At 41.1% G+C, this 21088-nt stretch overlaps 1 protein-coding gene across 2 annotated transcripts in view; it reads right to left on the bottom strand.

The window, feature by feature from the left end:
• FRMPD1 (FERM and PDZ domain containing 1) overlaps positions 1-21088 on the bottom strand; it is a 344165-nt gene that overhangs the window by 65302 nt on the left and 257775 nt on the right. For both annotated transcript variants that reach the window (XM_069767303.1, XM_069767311.1), the window contains exons 5-7: positions 20297-20342; positions 8374-8478; positions 1559-1654 (exon numbers count right to left, since the gene is read on the bottom strand). In XM_069767303.1, coding sequence (XP_069623404.1) covers positions 1559-1654; positions 8374-8478; positions 20297-20342 — 247 coding nt within the window. The remainder of the gene's footprint in view (positions 1-1558; positions 1655-8373; positions 8479-20296; positions 20343-21088) is intronic.

Raw genomic sequence — 21088 nt, forward strand, 5'->3', positions numbered from 1 at the left:
AACATAGAACTATAAATGTCTCTCTTACTGAGAATACCTTGCGGCAGTTCTGGCTTATTTTTTCTAATAGTACCCAACATGGTCATTTTTCGTTTCATCAACATCTTTGATACGATGTAAAAAAGTTGTGGCATGTTTTATCCTTTGAGTCCCTGGGTCAAACTGAATTGAACTATTTTACAGGAACAGCAGGGTAAAAATATTTGGCACATAACTATACTGGAAGGTAATCCATCAGCAGTATTGTAATGAGAAAATGTATGTATGTGTAAATCTGCATGGACCAAAAGGACCTAAATAAATTGATAAATAGTAGTAGATGTAATATATAGTCCAAAATGAGATTATAGCTCCTTTATTTTACTCATAAAATGGCTGGTGATCACTATTAAAGGCTATCTGACATTTTTAACCGAAGAGTACAAGTGTATAAAAAATTGTGGAGCAAAAAGTAAACATAAAAAATATATATAACAATACGCATAGTAAGAACCCCTCAAATGAGGAAAAGTCAATCAACCACAAGTTTCAGAACCGCATCTTGAATATTTAAAAAAATATTAAAGTTCAAAATCGGTCGTTTTTGACTGAAGACAACAGCAGGGTTGCTTTCTTGCATCCAAAACTAGTTGTTTTTTCCACTTGGATTATGAAGTTTTAATTATATTAAGAAAAGCATTATTTTAACCCTTTGGAGACGGAACAATCTTTATGGATTACCCAGTTGGATGTCTTGTCAAAGATCAGTCTGTGCACCAAGGGTCATTGCTGCTATATGGAGTAAGTGAGCTGGTTGCCATTTTTCTTTTGATGCCCTCTCACAGTACTGTATACTCTGCTATTCTGCCCTTCCTCCACACTTGCTACCCATGAGATGGAAGCTGAAGCATTATAAGAGAACATGTACAGCTGCAAATGTTTTGTAATGAGACAAACATCACTTCAGCTGTACTGTGTTAGCTCTGCAGTACTGTGTTACCTTTGCTGCACTGTGTTAGCTTTGTTGTACTGCGTTAGCTCAGTTGTGCTGTTTTACCTGCTGTTCTGTGTTAGCTCCACTGTGCTTTGTTAGCATTGTTGTACTGTGTCAGCTTTATTGTGCTGTGCTATCTCTGATCTCACTGCAGAGCTGTGTGTGATTATGAGAGCAAAGTGTCAGTCATTACATGTTTTACATTGGTAAAGCTCACATTTACTTGTATTTAAAATAAGTTCTGGAGGCAGATTCTCAGGGAGATCTCTGCCCGTCCTAGAGATCTTAACTGCTATTTACGCAATAAGAAAATGTGGATTTCTCTGTAATAAGACATCAAATCCCAAATATCAAGGTATCATTTTATTCAGCTTCCTATGACCTACATGCCCATATAGATGACTTAGGAGCGTTGATCCTACCGACAAATTCCCTATAAATTCAAAAACAGCAACACTCTAGTTCATGCACTATATTCAGTTTTGCAACTTGGCCCCATTCAATTGATCGTAAACCAGCATCAACCAAACAATAAATGGAAAGACATACAGTATGATGTTTCATATGACAAAATTCTCTGTCTACCTTCACTGTTGTTTTCTTCTCAAATTTAAATGCCTTTGTCTGACCATTTTCCAAGTAGACTTTAAGGACATTAGGCATAAACAGAAGTGAATTCCCCTGAAAAAGAGCAGCATGTTAGAAACATACAAGATGATGGATTCGTATGGCTTGACATTAATATGTCTAAATTCCTCTGAGAAGCTGCTATGTCATTAAACCAGATTAAAGCTGATGTACATAATGTGATAGCAGGAAATTCACTTTACTGTAAATTACACAACTGCAAATGGGCAGGTCTAAAGGTCCACATTATTCCTTTGAGATATGTGTTTTTTTGACAGTACATAGCCAATATTGCACGAAACAAATCATGCTGGACAGTTTTGCTTAAAGACAGCCTATTTATTGTTTTAGTTTCTTTGGAAGGATATGTTTAACCCCTTAGTGACAGAGCCAATTTTGTGCTTAATGACCAAGCCAATATTTACAATTCTGACCACTGTCAATTTATGAGGTTATACCTCTGGAACACTTCAACGGATCCCACTGTTTCTGAGAATATTTTTTTGTGACATATTTTACTTTATGTTAGTGGTAAAATTTCTTCGATCTGACTTGCGATTATTTATGCAAAAAAAAAACCAGAAATATGGCGAAAATTTTGATAATTTTGCAATTTTCAAACTTTGAATTTTTATGCCCTTAAATCAGAGAGTCATGTCACACAAAATACTTAATAAATAACATTTTCCACATGTCTACTTTACATCAGCACAATTTTGGATACAACATTTTTTTTGTTAGGGAGTTATAAGGGTTAAAAGTTGACCAGCAATTTCTCATTTTTCCAACAAAATTTTCAAAACCATTCTTTAGGGACCACCTCTCATTTGAAGTGACTTTGGGGGGTCAATATAACAGAAAATACCCAAAAGTGACACCATTCTAAAAACTGCACCCCTCAAGGTGTGCAAGACCACATTCAAGAAGTTTATTAACCCTTCAGGTGCTTTTAGAGAACTAAAGTAATATGGAAGGAAAAAATGAACACTTTACTTTTTCACAAAAAAATGCTTTGGAACCATTTGTTTTTTAATTTTCACAAGGGTATCAGGAGAAAATGGACCACAAAATTTGTTGCTCAATTTCTCCTGAGTATGCTGATACCCCATATGTGGGGAAAAGCCACTGTTTGAGTGCATGGCAGGGCTCAGAAGGGAGGGAGCACCGTTTGACTTTTTAAATGCAAAATTGGAATCATTGGTGGTGACATGGCGCATTTGGAGAGCCCCTGATGGACCTAAACAGTGGAAACCACCCAATTCTAACTCCAACCCTAACCCCAACACACCTTTAACCCTAATCCCAACCCTAACCATAACCCCAACCACAAACCTAACCCTAACACACCACTAACAACCCAACCCTAATCGTAACCCTAACCCTATTCCTAACCCTAGACCTAGCCCTAACCTAAACCCTAACCCTAACTTTAGCCCAACTCACTTTAACCCAACACTAACCGCAACTTTAGCCCAACTCACTTTAGCCCAACTCACTTTAGCCCAATTCTAACCCTAATGGAAAAATGGAAATAAATAAATATTTTTTATTTTATTATTTTTTCCTAACTAAGGGGGTGATAAAGGGGAGTTTATTCACTATTTTAATATTTTAATCACTGTGATAGGGTCTATCACAGTAATCAAAATGAACCAATAGGAAAAATTTCCTATTGTAGCCGGGTGCCAGCCAGCAAATCTTGGCGCACTGCTCCAATCACAACAGAGAAGAGAGAAATTAAATAGAAAATCTGACTTTTCTTTCTTTTTGTGGTCGCCATTATACCATTAATAATGGTGATCACAAAACCGGGGTTGGTAAAAAAAAACCCGAATAGTGTTCTCTGGAGTCCCCCCGGTAGCCGAGACCCCGGAGAAATTCCGATGCTGGGGGGCGCTATACACTTAAACCTCAGTGTCGTTAAAAAGTGGTGCTGTGGTTTAATTACCCTTAACTGCTGCCATTAATTAAAGTTCATAAACCGCTCCGGATGGCAAGTCAAAACACAGCCTTTTGCAGCACAAAGTGAAAACATAAAGTAAAAAGCCCATACACATCAGTGTCTCCGGTACATGTGGTGACAGTTTTCACATGTACTGGAGACACTGACACACGTAGACCCATGCAAATGAATGGGTGTGTGCACATATGCGTTTTTTCATGGACCGTGTGTCCGAGTGACACACATGTAGAAATGTCCATTTTTGTGCAGCTGCACGGATCACATGGACCCATTCAAGTCAATGGGTCCGAGCACACGGATGCCATCCGTGTGATGCATCATTATCTCATGGACAGCCGCCGGGGAAAAAGTGCTACAGTAAGTGCAGTTCCCCCGTGGCTGGTGCTGAAGCTGGCTCATATCATTCTCCCCTGCTCTGCCGGCAAGCAGAGGTGAATGATGAGCGTTATATGAAAGTCCGAACAACAGCAGTTGGTAGCTTTTGGGACTGTTACCCCCATCATCCGACACCTGCTGCCGCTAATAACAGTGACAGTGGGTGCGGATGATCGGCGTATTTCACAGCTGCCGTCTGCAATCGTTCAGAAATAAATGAATGAAAAACCCGACATGGGTTCCCCCCTATTTTATTGAATCAACCAGACAAAACTCTCAGCTGGGGGCTGCAACCCCCAGCTGTCAGCTTCTGCAAGGTTGGTTATCAAGAATAGAGGGTCCCCACGCTGTTTTTTTAATTATTTAAATAAATAATCTTAAAAAACGGCGTGGGGTTCCCTCCATTTTTGACAACCAGCCTTGCTAAAGCTCACAGCTGGGGGCTGCTATTCTCAGGCTGGTAAGTGGCCATTGATATAGGCCCCCACCCAGCCTAAAAACAGCAGCCCGCAGCTGGCCAGAAAAGGCGCCTCTATTAGAGGCGCCTTTTCTGGCTCTTTGACCAGCTCTTCCCACTTGCCCTGTAGCCCACGGCTTAGTAATGGAGAGGCATCTATAAGACACCTATCCATTACTAATCCAATAGTTGTAATGTTAAATAAAGACACGGCCAGAATAAAGTCCTTTATTTGAAAAAATTACACAGACTCCTTTAATGTTCTAAATGAAACCATACTTACTTTAACACCTAATTCCCCGACGCCCTCAATCTCCTGTGATAAAAATAAAATAATAAACCAACAATATACCATACCTGTCCATCATTGTGTCCCATGCTGTAATTCAAGTCTGGGGGCTAAATAGTTTTCAACCAGGACGGTGCCAAGATGCAACTATCCCGACTGAAAACCACTGCTGAATGAGTGCAGAGAGTGCAGCATCATTCACCAGCGGTGACATCATCATGGCCGGGCTGAACTGAAGTGACCTCTGGACCAAGAGAAAAAGCAGGAGATGATGTCACCACTGGGGTCCCACCAAATTGTCACCTTTAGGATATCATAACAGGGGCCCGATGGTTGCCATTACAGCAGGAGGTCAAATAATGACCACCTGGACTGTTAGCTACCGTAGACCATTAGATCATGCCAGGAGCATGATCTAAAAAGCGTTCTGCCAGTGTAACAATGCTGTCAGTGTTACACTGGCAGAACTCTTTTTAGACCATTGCAATGCATTATACAAGTGATCAGAGTAATAAACGTTGAGCTCCAGAGAGGAGCTAAGCAAAAAAGTAAAAAAAAAGTAAAGAAAAACAAACTGTAAAAATATGTATAAAAACATGAAATAATGAACAAAAAATATTGAAAAAAAAACCATTATGCCATTAAATATGTTTATTTGTATAAAAACAAAAATAAACCAAAAAAGTATCCATATATGGTATCACTGTCAGACTATTTAACCTCTACAGGGATCACCATAAAAAAAAATTCAAAAACTAAATTTTTCTTCATACATCCGACACAAAAGTAGATTAACACGCGATCAAAAAGTCATATGTAAATAGAAATGGTAAAAATTCAAAACGTCAACTTGTCATTCAAAAAACAAGCCACCATACAGCTTCATCAGCTGAAAAATAAAAAAAAATATAGCTGGTAGAATAGCAAAACCAATTTTTTTCCTAGAAGATTGTTTTTATTGTGTAAAAGCAGCAAAGCATAAAAAAAAGTAAAAGTGGTATCGCTGTATTCGTTCTGACCCGAAGAAGAAAGCTATCTTATCACTTATACAACACAGTGAATGGCGTAAAAAATAAATAAAACCAATTCTTGGCCTGCTATTGATTTTTTCCTTACTGCCTCCAAAAGATCGCAGAAAGGCTCTGCTCACATTTATTATTATTATTATTATTTATTATTATAGCACCATTTATTCCATGGCGCTTTACATGTGAGGAGGGGTATACATAATAAAAACAAGTAAAATAATCTTAAACAATACAAGTCATAATTGGTACAGGAGGAGAGAGGACCCTGCCCACGAGGGCTCACAATCTATAAGGGATGGGTGAGGATACAATAGGTGAGGATAGAGCTGGTCGATTGGTGGTTACTTCAAGTTATAGGATTGTCGGAAGAGGTATGTCTTCAGGTTCTTTTGTCCTGTGCTCTACGCTGTGCATTCCGTTGTAAATCACTGAAAAATGTGATTCAGACAAAATTCAAGAGGGAAAATTCACTGTAATGAGGTAGATGAAGTTATTTTGAACTCCCGTCTGGCCTGTAATCCAGCGTTATCTTTTCCTTTTAAGCATCTTTTTAAGCATGCACGAAAGTCCAGTTAACCAAAGTTTTGTGCATCGACGGACACCACTGAACAGAGGGTAGACAGTAACTCTGCTGCTCCATTCTAGTTAATGGATCCATCAGAGGTTTCATCTGAATCAAGTATTTTGGAGATGTTGATGGAAATGCTGATATACTGTACATGTTCAGCATAGAGCACAGGATAAATGTGAACTGATCCTAAATGCTCTGTACCACAAAATGCTATCAATAAATGATTCAACTCAAGCCATAAAAAAGTCCCCACCCAGGTCCATCATCTGCTAATAGAAATATAATGGGCTTCCACATTACTGATATCACAAAGGCTCTGGAAAAGTGGCATGACTTCCCCCCAAAAAAAATCCAGTAAAATCTGTGCACCCAAATCCCACAGACTTGGGATTCCTACAGACTTGTTCAATGTGCAAGTAGCCCATGTGTTTCTGGTTCTATAATTGTTCTCGTTTCTACAAGACTAGGGAGTCCACCACCCCTTATGGGTCATTTGCATCAAAGCTGTTACATCCAGCATGTCCACATGGATATTCCCTCTCTGAACCCTGCTTATATAGGTACTATACACATGATCAGGTTTTTAAATTCATCAGATAGGGATTATATACATTTGTTAGGACTGCTCTGTATGGGTATACCTTGACGATTGGTGGAGCAGCTTAGTATACATTTTTTTGCAAAAAAAATGTATCAACTAAATATCCTGTTTTTTCCATCTTTTGACTAGCACTAGCTTATTACTGTGATTTTTTTTACAACAGAGTATTTTTGACCTCACTGTGCTCTTTTGTGTCTTCAAGTTTCTTGGGTGTGTGTGAACAGGTTCCTACAGACTTGTTCAATGTGCAAGTAGCCCATGTGTTTCTGGTTCTATAATTGTTCTCTTGTTTCTACAAGACTAGGGAGTCCACCACTCCTTATGGGTCATTTGCATCAAAGCTGTTACATCCAGCATGTCCACATGGATATTCCCTTTCTGAACCCTGCTTATACAGGTACTATACAGATGATCAGGTTTTTAAGTACATCAGATAGGGATTATATACATTAGTTAGGACTGCTCTATATGGGTATACCTTGATGATTGGTGGAGCCGCTTAGTATACATTTTTTTGCAGAAACAGTATCAACAAAATACCCTGTTTTTTTCCAACTTTTGACTAGCACTTGCTTATTACTGTGATTTTTTTTTACAACAGAGTATTTTTGACCTCACTGTGCTCTTTTGTGTCTTCAAGTTTCTTGGTGGTGTGTGAACAGGTTCCTACAGACTTGTTCAATGTGCCAGTAGCCCATGTGTTTCTGGTTCCAAAATTTATCATTAATATGAAGTACAACAGGTTAGGAAAAAACATTCTCAGAATCACCGGGATATATTGAAGCTTTCCAGAGTTATTACCTCATAAAGTGACACTCGTCTAAATAGAAAAAATTGGCCTAGTCAGGAAGGTAATTACAAGCTTGATAAAGAAGGGGTTAAAAGCCACTGGGCATCAAGCTGCATGGGAGACTAGTCCTACAGACAGGTCCTCAGTGGCTTCTCCTTTCTCACTCCTCTGGAGTGACAAATCTATCTCTATACATATATACGAGTCAAGACCTGTCACTTGAGGCCAGAGGGCTGGAAGAACCGGTTGGAGACCCGCGTGTTTGACTAGTTTCCTGTACTGCTCGGTCTCCAGTCCTTTAAAGTATGCTATTCTCTGAAACAGCCAGTGTCTGATACATTCTGACTGTGGATCAGCTGTCAAGTTCCCTTTAATTTTAGTATTAGCATGCCAAAGTGTTGGGGTGAATATTATTACCAAACTTGGGATCCTAGATTTATTTAGATTTTTTTCAACATTCTAATACACTTCTATATTTTAGTTTTGCAAATAAAATTAGTGCATTGTAGTCTACATCAACACATTTCTCTTTTATTCCTGGACTGAGACCATTTGTGCTAGCTAAATATCTTAAGCTTTATATTCACAGATATCAGAATTTTGTGCAGAAATTTTTGTAACTTGTCAACTACATATGAATATTATCTAAGAGTCTACACATATACGAAGCTGTAAATCTTCAGATGAGAAGTTACTAACCTGAGTGTGGCCATTCACAATCACTTCTTCAGCAAACCTTACTTTCACTGGATTTCTTTTTAATCTGGCCCTCTTCTCCGCTGTGAGGAATGATGATTTTGGACTCTGCAGTAAGAAAATTAATTATTACTGATAAATGCATAGGCAACATTGGGGAACACAATTTTTGTTGAGCTAGATTTGACATTTGCTTCTTACTAACTTTTGGCTTCTGAATCCAAAAATGACTCCAGTTTTTCTCTATCACAACAACTTTTTAAGCCACAGGATACCCTCCCTTTGTCTCCAAAACCATACAAAATGTACATACACTGGGAAATAATGTAAAAATAACCTGAATGTAATATTTTTTTAAAAGTTATTTTGTTCATACAAAAGATATATTGTTACGTGAAGCAAAATTGTGTGCAAGTAGTAAAGTTAGGTAGTAGTTAAGGTATTTACGTTTATAGCTTCTCCTGGACTGTTCAATCTGTGGACAATCTTGCCTGATGCTCCAACAATAATTAGTCATCATATGTAGATTCCATCTACTCTAATACCATGCCTCAATGACTTACAAATCTTTTTGGGATCATTCACCTTGCTCATCAGTGACTGCACCAAGGTTTTCAGGGAAGTTAGAAAGATGGCTATGCAAAAAATGCACCTTAATGCTCATCTTACAACCAAGCATTTTGTAGCTCTCCAAGAGTTTCTGGACAATTTTGGTGTGACAATTTTTTGTTTGCTCATGCATTTTCAAGAAAGTCTTTGACAAGGTCTTTGAATGATAACCAAACATTCTTTTGCAGTTCTGCCATTATCCCAATGAAATTTTCATCTTTGCTGACCTGATGTTACAGGGTTATATCAACAGTGTGGAGCCAGATGACCGCAATGTCTGATTCCTCCTACACCGGTGCTGAGAAGTAGCACTTTTCCTTCATTTTAAATGTGTTTATTTCTTCTGCCAGAACAGGGGTTAATTGGCCATGTTGGAAATCCCTGTGCTCATAGCTGTGCTTGGTTAGCCACTCCTTTTACCTTTATAATCTGTGCTCTGTTACTAATCCTTGTCAGAACTAGCTTTAGTGCTACATGGCTAACAGAGGGAGAGGAATTCATATGAGAAGGTGAGTAGGAGGAGTTATTAGTGACTGTTGCTTGGTTTATATGCGTGGTAATTTCTTATCCATCTCTATTTTGGTTTATTCCCCTACCTTCACACGCCGGTGTACTCCTCTGTCATGTGAGTGAATATTTTGTATGCCTGGAGTTTTCTGTTAACCCTTGTTTGTATTGCCTTGTTTGTTGGGTTGGTGTACTACGGTACACAGTAGCGCCCCCTTTTCCTTGGGTGGGGGAAGAGAACAGATTGGGGGCTAACTCAGGAGATAAGGCAAAGGGCGGAGGCCCTGACTTCTTCACCTTCAGAAGTATCCTGGGGAGTAAGGCGAGCTAGGGCGCCCTCTAGTGTTAGGGACAGGGAAGAAGCCCATGGTCCTGGATCACTTGGCAGCTGTTTTGTGACACCTGCCCAATCTGTGGACCATCAAACACAAAATGCCAAAATTAGGTAAACAGTCTCATTTACTTGGCAAACCTTTAACTAATTGTTTAATGAGCCCCTGTTTAATGTGCAGAGGAGAGAATATAATATTCTTTATGTCAACAAGTGACTCATATAGCATGTTTGGATCACTAGGTTTGAGGTCAGATCTTGGAGGCCAATTCCTCTCCACCCAATGCATGTCACAAGCTCTGCTGTCTAAAGAAAGCAATGACACTTGATCTGTCCACATTGCTAACCAAGAAGTAAGCATACCATTTTAAGGTCAACAAAGATGATCCAATTGTGTTTGTGATATTGCAACAACTCAACAACCCAATGACTCTCTTATGTCTCCGTATTCTTCACAAAGAGAAACTGAATAGCCAATTAATTAAACTGTCATGTAGGACACACTTTAAGCTCTACTTTGAGGTTATCGATGAACAGTTGCCATTCATTTGAGTTATAGACTGGAAATCCCAATTCCTCAATTAAACCATGTCTAATTTAGTAATACATTCAGTGGAGGAAATAAGTGTTTGATCCCTTGCTAATTTTGGAAGTTTGCCCACTGACAAAGACATGAACAGTCTATAATTTTAAGGGTAGGTTAATTATAACATTGAGAGATAGAATATCAAAAATAAAATCCAAAAAAAACACATTGTATAAATTATATAAATTTATTTGCATTTTGCAGTGAGAAATAAGTATTTGATCCTTCTGTCAAACAAGATTTAATACTTGGTGGCAAAACCCTTGTTGGCAAGCGCAACAGTCAGACTTTTTTGTAGTCGATGATGAAGTGTGCACACGTCAGGAGGAATTTTGGTCTTTGCAGATCATCTCTAAATCATTAAGATTTTGAGGCTGTTGCTTGGTAACTCGGAGCTTCAACTCCCTCCATAAGTTTTCTACGGGATTAAGGTCTGGAGACTGATTAGGCCACTTCAAGAACTTAAAGTGCTTCTTTTTGAGCCACTCCTTTGTTGCCTTGGTTGTATGTTTTGGGACATTGTTTTGCTGGAAGACCCAGCCATGACCCATTTTTTATGTCCTGGTGGAGGGAAGGAGGTTGTCACTCAGGTTTTTAATTTGCATGGCTCCATCGATTCTCCCATTGATGCAGTGAAGTAGTCCTGTGCCTTTAGTAGAGAAACACCCCCAAAACATAATGTTTCCACCTCCATGCTTGACAGTGGGGACGGTGCTCTTTGGGTCATAGGCAGCATTTCTTTTTGTCCAAACACGGCGAGTTGAGTTAATGCCAAAGACAGCATTTTTTGTCTCATCTGACCACATCACCTTCTCCCAATCACTCACAGAATCATCCTGGTGTTCATTGGCAAACTTTAGACAGGCTTGCACATGTGAATTCTTAAGTAAGGGGAACCTTGCGGGCACTGCAGGATTTTACACCTTTATGGTGCAATGTGTTACCAATGGTTTTCATGGTGACTATGGTCCCAGCTGCCTTGAGATCATCAATATGTTCCCCCGTGCAGTCTTAGGCTGATCTCTCACCTTCCTCATGATCAAGGATACCCCATGAGCTGAGATTTTGCATGGTGCCCCAGATTGATGTCGATTGACAGTCATTTTGTATTTCTTCTATTTTCTTACTATTGCACCAACAGTTGTCTCCTTCTCACCCAGTATCATAATTATGGTTTTGTAGCCCATTCCAGCTTTGTGCAGGTCTATGATCTTGTCCCTGACATCCTTATAAAGTTCTTTGATCTTGCCCATGTTGTAGAGGTTAGACTCTGACTGATTAATTGAGTCTGTGGACAGGAGTCTTTTTATAAAGGTGACTACGTAAGACAGCTGCCTTTAATGCAGGTAACGAATTGATTAGGATCGTCTAACTGGTCTGTGGGAGCCAGAACGCTTATTGGTTGGTAGGGGATCAAATAATTATTTCTCATTGCAAAATGCATATAAAATTATATAGTTTATACAATGTAATTTTCTGGACTTTATTTTTGCTATTCTATCTCTAACCCTGCGAACTCGGCTTCAGGAAAATGGCCGCCGCAATCTCCATCTGCGCACGCGCGGCCTCCCGCGGCCATGAAGCCCCGGGAAGCAGAGCACTTCATCTGCGCACGCGCGGCCTCAGGAAGATGGCCACCGCCACCGATAAAGCCATGATTCACCCGGGTCTGCCTTGGATACTGGGCCGCTGCGTCACCTCACCTTTGGAAGGGACCCTGCTCACGCCATACCGCTCACTGCGCCTCATCATCCCTGCACCTCTGCCGCCGCCACAGCACTGCTGCAACCCCCCCATGGACACCAGGCTGTGGCGACGCCCACATAAACAGGAGGGGACGCTGCTCAGGTACACGCTATATCGCCCACCGTATCACCTCACCTCTGCCGACACCATGCCTCCTGTGACCCTGTTCTGCCACTGCCAGCCCTCAGGTAAGATACTGTAAATTCAGACAATAAGACAGACCCCCAATTTATAAAAAAATATTTTTTCCTGCAATTTTCACCCCAAATTTGGGGTGCGTCTTATAGTCCAAAAAACATATGTTTTATGTCCACAGCACTCAATACCCATTACCATGCATTGATGGCTATACAGGTACTCTGCTCCATCATTGATCTCCCAGCATTCACACTATGTCATTTGTATTCTTCTAAATTTCTAACTCCCTCTCTCTTCAGAACAACTCATTTATGCTACTTTGAACAGAGGATCATCTTCTTTCTCCTTTTAACCCATTGTTCAAACCCTATCTAGCAAAAAACAAATAAGCACCCTCCTATACATCCTCCCCTCCAATTTTGTATCTCTGTCCTTGAGTTTGTTTATACCTGCTGGTCGGCTCCAATAGCCACCCAACTACCTTTTCTTTAGTCTTTTTTTTTAATGTTTGAATTATTTTTTTCTCTAAATTCTCTCTCTACATTTTTTCCTGCATCTCCATTTGCTCTGTAAGATCCCTTACATCTTCCTTCTACATAAACTTTTATTTTCTTCTACATTACTTATTATGTACAGCAAGCATACTATCTTCATATAAGTGTTGCACGTATCATCATTATTGTTTTGGCTATGTACATACTACCTGGGACTGGGATTTGTTTTTTATTTTACTGTAGACTTGTGTTTTGTGAACATTTCTCTTATGTATTTTTTTCTTTTACAGTGACGTAATGAGTAAGACCCAAGATAGGTCGAAACGTCTGCAATGTCATAGAGTTGCTTTTTATTATTAGTTTTATTCTCCCCCTTGCTCCTTCCTTACTTCACAGACTCAAATAAAATAATTTTTTTGCATGACATGAACCAAAGAGAGTGCGGAGAAATTTGACTTTATACAATTATTGCAAAGAGGAAGGAAAACTGAAACTGGGATTTCAGCTGAACGAGGCACTGGACGTAAAGCTGATGGTGAAATCGAATATTCTATTTTATATTTATTTATCTTGTTATATCCCGAAGGTTTCACTATACAAACGTAACTAGTGTTGAGCGATACCTTCCGATATCAAGAAGTATCGGTATCGGATTGGATCAGCCGATATCCAAAAAATACCGGATGTCGCCGATACCAATACCCGATACCAATGCAAGTCAATGGGACAAAAATATCGGAATGAAAATAAACCCTTTCTGTCCTTCTACATCCTGTTCCAGAGGGGGGAAGAGTGTGGGCGGTGCGTGGGCGGACACTGTGCATGTCTGTGTGTGCGGGCGGGGTCTGTACGGGCCTGCCAGGGATCTGTACGGGCGCCTTGGGGGTCTGTGTGGCCTGCCGGGGCTCTTTGCGGCCTGCCGGGGCTTTGTGCGTGCCTGCCGGGGCTCTGTGCGTGCCTGCTGAGGCTTTGTGCGGCCTGCCGGGGCTCTGTGCGGGCCTGCCAGGGGTCTGTACGGGCCTGCTGGGGCTCTGTGCAGCGTGCCGGGGCTCTGTGCGGCCTGCCGGGGCTCTGTGCGGGCTTGCCGGGGCTCGGTGCGGGCTTGCCGGGCTCTGTGCGGGCTGCCGGGGCTCTGTGCGGGCTTCCCGGGGCTCTGTGCAGCCTGCTGGGGCTCTGTGCGGGCTGCCTGGGGTCTGTGCAGGCATCGTCCGATGGGACTACAAGTCCCATCGGACGATGCCTGCAACAGTGACAGTGATTGACACATTAGCCAATGATGGGGCAGTAGTAGTCCCATCATCTAGCTAATGTGTTGAATGTAAAAAAACAAAACATACATACAACATACATACTACATGCATTACATTCATACATTACATACAATACATACAAACAGACATAGTAAATTTAACATAGAGTACGTACTCACCATTACTTGTCATTTTGATCCCCGAAGCCAGTGTCACCTGTTAAAAATATGAAAATAACAAACAACCAATATACTCCCTGTCCACAGAAATCCACGAGTGTCCCACGACGATCTCCCGTGGAGAATGGCAGCATCAACTGATGCGACTGCTCTCCAGGGGCTCCAGGAACACAGTGACGGGTGGAAGGTATCCTTCCACACTGTATTCCTCCACCGCTGTAAAAAAATAGTCCCTAGTCTCACTTTTGGCATTGCTGTGTGAGAAAATTTCCCACGCAGCAATTGCGATAAAGTGAGACTTTGTCCTAAGGTAACCTCTCAGTGATGCACTGCAGGAGCCATTGTCTCCTGTCAGTGTGTCACTGAGGGTCCTATAGAGCAGTGACATCACCCGATGTCACTGTTCTATATGGGAGATCATCGTGGGACACTCGTTATTAATTGGACTATGGCGGACAGGTAGTAAACGGTTTATTATTTTATGTTTTTTGCAGGCGCTGAAGTATGGTAAGTATGGTTAAATGAAGAATATTAAAATACTTTTTTCCTAATGTGTGCGTGTTTTATTAACCCTTTTTTAACTAGTGGATTAATAATGTATAGGCATCTTATTGCCACCTCTCCGTTATTACCCCGGCTTAATGTCACCTTACAATAGCAAGGTGACATTAACCCCTTATTACCCCATATCCCACCGCTACATGGGAGTGGGAAGAGAGGGGCTAAGTGCCGGAATTGGCACATCTTACAGATGCGCCATTTCTGGGGTGGCTGCGGACTGGTATTTGTAGCCGGGGGGGCCAATATCCATGGCCCCTCTCTAGGCTATGAATATCAGCCCGCAGCTGTCTGCGTAGCCTTTCGGCCTTTTTTTCCATTTTTTTTCTTTTTTTTTTAATTCAACGCTCATTAAGGAATCTTTCACACTTGCATCGGTACGGGTCCGTCGCTATGCATCGGACCGACGTACCGACGCTTGTTGTAAAATTTGTGCACGACGTGGGCAGCAGATGCATTTTTTCAATGCATCCGCTGCCCATTCTGAAGTCCGGGGAGGAGGGGGCGGAGTTTCGGCCGCGCATGCGCGGTAGAAAATGGCAGACGCGACAGACAAAAAAAGTTCACTTGAACCTTTTTTTCGTGCCGATGGTCCGCCAAAGCACTACAGATCCGTTGCATGACGGACGTGACGTGGTACCGCTCATTACAGTGATGAATATGCGCATATTCATCACTGTAATGAGCGGTACCACGTGACCGCTCACACAGGACAGGCTGCCAGCGCTGAGAGCGTACATCGCAGGAGCTGGGTGAGTATTTCTCGGCAAGCAGGCGGGCAGGCGCACGCGGGATGTGAGGCAGGAGATGACCCCAAACTTTATTTTTAACAAAAAAAAAAAAAACCTTTATTTTTTCATTCCTTCTCTCCAGCGAACACTGCTGTGGAGAAGGAATGAATGCAGGCTTTAGCACCAAAAGCAGGGGACAGCGCTTAACTGAAGCGCTGTCTCCTGCACGGTCCGTGTGGTCCTCAGTCGGCACACGGGCTGCCGCACGTGTGCCACACTGATGTGCTACGTGAGCACATGGACACACGGACACGGATAACTCCGGTACCGATTTCTCCGGTACCGGAATTATCTGGACGTGTGAGACTGGCCTTACTATGTAGAGCGGCACAGAATCTCTCTCCGCACTGTCTCACGAGTAACTAAGTCGCCTAGCCAAATGACAACCTGTCGTCAGCCGCCAAGGTCGCCCTACACCTATCCCCACTGAAGGGCGGTTCGCTCTCGGCCAATGGGAGAGCACTAGTGCTTCCCTAGATACAGTCTAGAGTAATTGCAATAAGATAAGCTGTAAAGAAAGAAAGTGACGTGATAGAAGAAAACTAACTACAGTTTTGAAATCAACATGCCTATTTTAGTCTAACTCAGCTGACAAATCAAACTCAACTTAAATTATGTTCAAAATTGTTCCCCAGTGCACAATTCATGCAGATAAATCAGGATGAAGTGAACGACTTTTCTCTTTACTTTTGATTGATTGTAAATGGAATTTATATATATATATATATTCTTAAATGCAGTGTAATAAAGGTTTATCTCCTCAGGGAGGATTGATTACACTGTTTATTCATTTGTAATTATTTATAATGGTCAATAATGTACAGTAATAATAACAGGAGAACCAGAGTGTTCTTCCTATGAGTGATAACCATAGGAACCATAGTTTAAGTCCTCTTCAGAGAAAAAGAGGACTTAAACTCTATAGCGCCACCTATTGGAAGTAGCGATCCTACAAGTCACAATCAACCCTTTAACGAGTCGTGCAATATGACTTAGGATAAAAGCCAAATCAGTATCTCAATTCGTAGACACGGTGTTTCGGGCTGTTGGCCCTCGTCAGTGCGAAGCCTGAGAACTGATTTGGCTAGGTGAGAGGCTCTGGACTGGGGTCTAAGGGGTATCGTTTCTCCTTATGGAGAGTGACATACCAGCTCTGGCTTGTCAAGGTAAGGAGGCTTATTCGCTGTGCAATGCTCCTCTGGGAAATGTAATATGCAAATTGTCTCTTCATTGTTTAATTCAATGGAGAATTTAGTAGACGTCTGACGTGAGAAAAGCAATCCAAACTCTGGAGTGTTCAGGCACAAGTTTTTTTCTACGCTGTCCAAAGTAATTTGCTGAAGATAAAAGTCTACTCTAAATGATGGGATTGTTTTTCCTACATTATACAGCACTATAGACGGCAGCAATTAACCGATTAGATCACAATGATTTTCATTGATAGCATTTCTGTATAATTTACAGTCTTGTAACTCAATTGGCAAATTTTTTAATGAACAGTCAGACTGAAACATTATCGAATGAGTCTGTGATTATTGCCATCTTCACTTTTCTCAGCATGCCAACAGCAGCTACTGATCTGCTGTATAGGTAGTGGACTTTGATCATTTAATACGCAGTTACGACTGACATAAAAACAACTTTTGGGAAGTATCTACTAAAAAAGCATTATCTGTAATGTTAACAGTTCTTAACATGACCTACCATATACAAGTATTTCATATCCTACTTATTACTTTACTATGTGTTGTTACTGATAGCATATATTAGCACTGCAGCCTTGCACCACTGGGGTCCTGGGTTCAAACCCCACCAAGGACAACATATGCAAGGAGTCTGTATGTTCTCCCCGTGTTTGCGTGGGTTTCCTCCAGGTTCTCCGGTTTCCTCCCACATTCCAAAGACATACTGATAGGGAATTTAGACTGTGAGCCCCCTCGGGGACAGGGATGATAATGTGTGCAACCTGTAAAGCGCTGCGGAATATGTTGGCGCTATATAAATAAAGAGAATATTATTATTATTTGTAAAGATAATTGTCCATATGTCATAGCTTTAAAGCAGAAAAGGATCTCAAAAACTGTTGGTGATGTGTCTCAAACTTATCAAACAAGTGAAAGATTTTTGTGAAACTTAGGAACTGCTCACATCACGATCTGGGTATCCACTCAGTGAGTACATTTGAAGCACCACAATAATTCACTTAAAGGGAATCTGCCAGCAGGCTTGTGTTATGTAATATGAGAGCAGCATAATGTAGCAGCTGAGACCCTGATTCCAGGGATGTGTCACTGACTAGTGTGTTGCTGTTTCAATAAAATCTGTTTTATCAGCAATTGATTATCACTACAGGAGTAGGTGACAAGTGCCTCCTAGTCAACTGCACTGTGTATACTGTTTTCTATCAATCAGCGGTGTGGGCGAGGGTTATACAGAGCTCAGCATTTGAGCACTGCTAAATCTGCAGCAGAGAAAATGGTGATTGACTGAAAATGACAGCAAGCTGCTCAGCAAGTGACACATTGTTGGAATCAGGGTCTCACCCCCTATACTATGTTGCTCTTAGATTACCTAGCAAAGACCGGGTGAAAGATTCCCTTTAAAGGTAGAACCGAGTAGATCCACACACTATTATGGTCAGATGTAGTGCAAATATGCATAAGCTTGACCATCTTTATGATCTTGTCACTTGTGCTTGTTTTCGGTGATGAGTAGTGGCCCACTACACCCTTTAATTTACTGCACAGGTGCTGGACATAAGGGACGCAACGTAAGACTTGACGTGGTGCAGATTTAAAAAACGCACTGAAGGTCAGTTTATGCAGCATAAAAAAAAAGCACAGCAGGCATAAGATTTCTATGAATCCCATCCCCTTTGCTGGAGCTGTAAGGCCATGTGCACACGTTCAGTATTTTTCGCGTTTTTTTCGCTATAAAAACATGATAAAAACGTGAAAAAAATGCTTACATATGCCTCCTATTAATTACAGTGTATTCCGCATTTCTAGTGCAAATGTTGCTTTTTTTTCGGCGAAAAAATCGCATTGCGGAAAAAAAAGCAACATGTTCATTAAAAATGCGGAATTGCGGCGATTCCGCACACCTAGGAGTGCATTGATCTGCTTACTTTCCGCATGGGGCTGTGCACACCATAAAGGAAGTAAGCAGATTATGTGCAGTTGGTACCCAGGGTGGAGGAGAGGAGACTCTCCTCCACGGACTGGGCACCATATAATTAGTAAAAAAAAAAAGAATTAAAATAAAAAATAGTCATATACTTACCCTCTGATGGCCCCGGTGTCTTCCCGCCTCTCAGCGGTGCATGCTGCCGCTTCTGTTCCTATAGGTGGTCTGTGTGAAGGACCTACGATGACGTCGCCGTCTTGTGATTGGTCACGTGACCGCTCATGTGACCGCGACGTCATCGAAGGTCCTGCACACACACCATCTATAGGAATGGACGCCGCTGAGGAGATCGGCTGTCTGCAGGTAAGTATAACCATTTTTTTTAATTATTTTTTTATTATTTTTAAACATTCTATCTTTTACTATAGATGCGGCATAGGCTGCATCTATAGTAAAAAGTTGGTCACACTTGTCAAACACTATGTTTGACAACTGTGACCAACCTGTCAGTCAGTTTTCCAAGCGATGCTACAGATCGCTTGGAAAACTTTAGCATTCTGCAAGCTAATTACGCTTGCAAAATGCTAAGAAAACGCGAAAAAAATGCGGATTTCTTGCAGAAAATTTCCGGTTTTCTTCAGGAAATTTCTGCAAGAAATCCTGACGTGTGCACATACCCTAAAAGCTAGCTCACATGCTGAATTTGTTTGCGCTTTTCTCAAGGGTTAACAGTACAAGCAAAGTGAGAGACAATTCTGAAATCTTATGTGCATATTATTTTTCCATGCAGATTTCAACCTCCAAATTGTTTGTTCAAATCTGCAGCATTTCAATTTTCTGAGTATTTTTGTAACATTTCTTATCCATCTATATATATAAAGCTGAGTGTATGTATGTATCTTGCCATGCCCACTCCACATAGCCCTGCCCACTGGTGGGTGGAGAGTGCGATTGCAGAGGAAAAGTGTGGGACACAGGTGGAGATCGGAGCTGCAAGGGAGAAAGCGGGACATGGATGGAGAGCGGGACTGTGGAGGGAAAGAGAAGGATGACACGTGGAGAGCAGGGTTGTGGAGGGAGAGAGTGGGACGGAAGTTAGTTACTATGCCCGGGCAACGCCGGGCTCTTCAGCTAGTTCAAAATAAAGGTGAAAAAAATGCAAACACATCTAAATGCATATATTTTACGTAGTGTTTTTCCTGCCACCAAAAATCCTCATTGCGGGAACGTAACATTTTTCCACTGTGATTGTGTTTTTTTTTTAAATGTTAGAATGTTCTTCTAAATGCATTTATTATGCTGTTTATTAACAGTTTTAACCCACTGACATAAAAAGCAACTTCACAGAAATCTCAAGAAAACAACATAATAACTGAAAGGAAGCTGGATAAAAACCCCATTGAAAGTGCAGAGTGAAGCTTCATCTATAATTTAATAAACATGTGGAGACATGCTATGGGTTTTAATGTGGTTTTCTGACATTCTTCCATAAAAAGTGCAATCGTTCTTATTTGTAAACCTTTGCTAACATTCTTTCTCCATTTTATTTAGCTTCAAAGTAATGGACTGATCTATCAATACACATAAGCTGCGATAGAGGTCTGTATTTACCGAAGTGCCTCGAAGTACTGTCACCGTAACACTGTCCCCGCAATCCCTGTGGGATAAACAGAAGTATTCAGATAGTGTACACACAATGATAGTATGAACTAAGTAGTTTTATGATAACTTATATGTCCCTCACCTCAACCATTTTCGAATTGCTGATTCCATTGTTTGGTGACAGAATCCTATATATAAGAATAACGAGTGTATTTTGCTTTGCTGGCTATGTATGAGGGCATATACCCTGCCGTACTCTTGCCATATAAGACAGATGCCTCACACCGATTGCTGGTAGTTCCACCTGGGGAATATTTCTGCAAACAGCTCTTCCTACTGGTGCATACCTATTGTCCCAAGTGGATCACATCCTCCTGAAACACATGGGGTTAGAAGATCTCTACGTATTGTGAATTTCAGGTCTTCCATTTAGCTTGTCTGTTTATGTTTTATATTAAATGGATTTTGTTTCCATTGGTGCAGAAGAGGTTAATGACCCTTTCTATGCTGGTTAGAAACTTTCATCTCCATCTCACAGCTGTTCCTGACCTGGTCATTTCCTCTCCCTTTAAAATATGGCCAAACATTCTCTTCCTCGCCAGATAAAATTCTAATTCCTAACTCTTTGGAGTCGCTGTGCTGAGTTGGAGATCGTTGTTGCTGCTGCAGATTGTTGCATGCTGTTTTTGGGTGTATGCTTTCCTCATTCTTCTATTCCCATTTGGTTTCTACATTCCTACCCTTCCCTATATACCTCAATACCTTTGGTGAGTGATTTGTTTATTGGTTGCCTTTCATTAT

The sequence above is a fragment of the Ranitomeya imitator genome, chromosome 1 (genome assembly GCF_032444005.1).
Source record: "Ranitomeya imitator isolate aRanImi1 chromosome 1, aRanImi1.pri, whole genome shotgun sequence".
NCBI classification, from domain to species: Eukaryota; Metazoa; Chordata; class Amphibia; order Anura; family Dendrobatidae; genus Ranitomeya; species Ranitomeya imitator.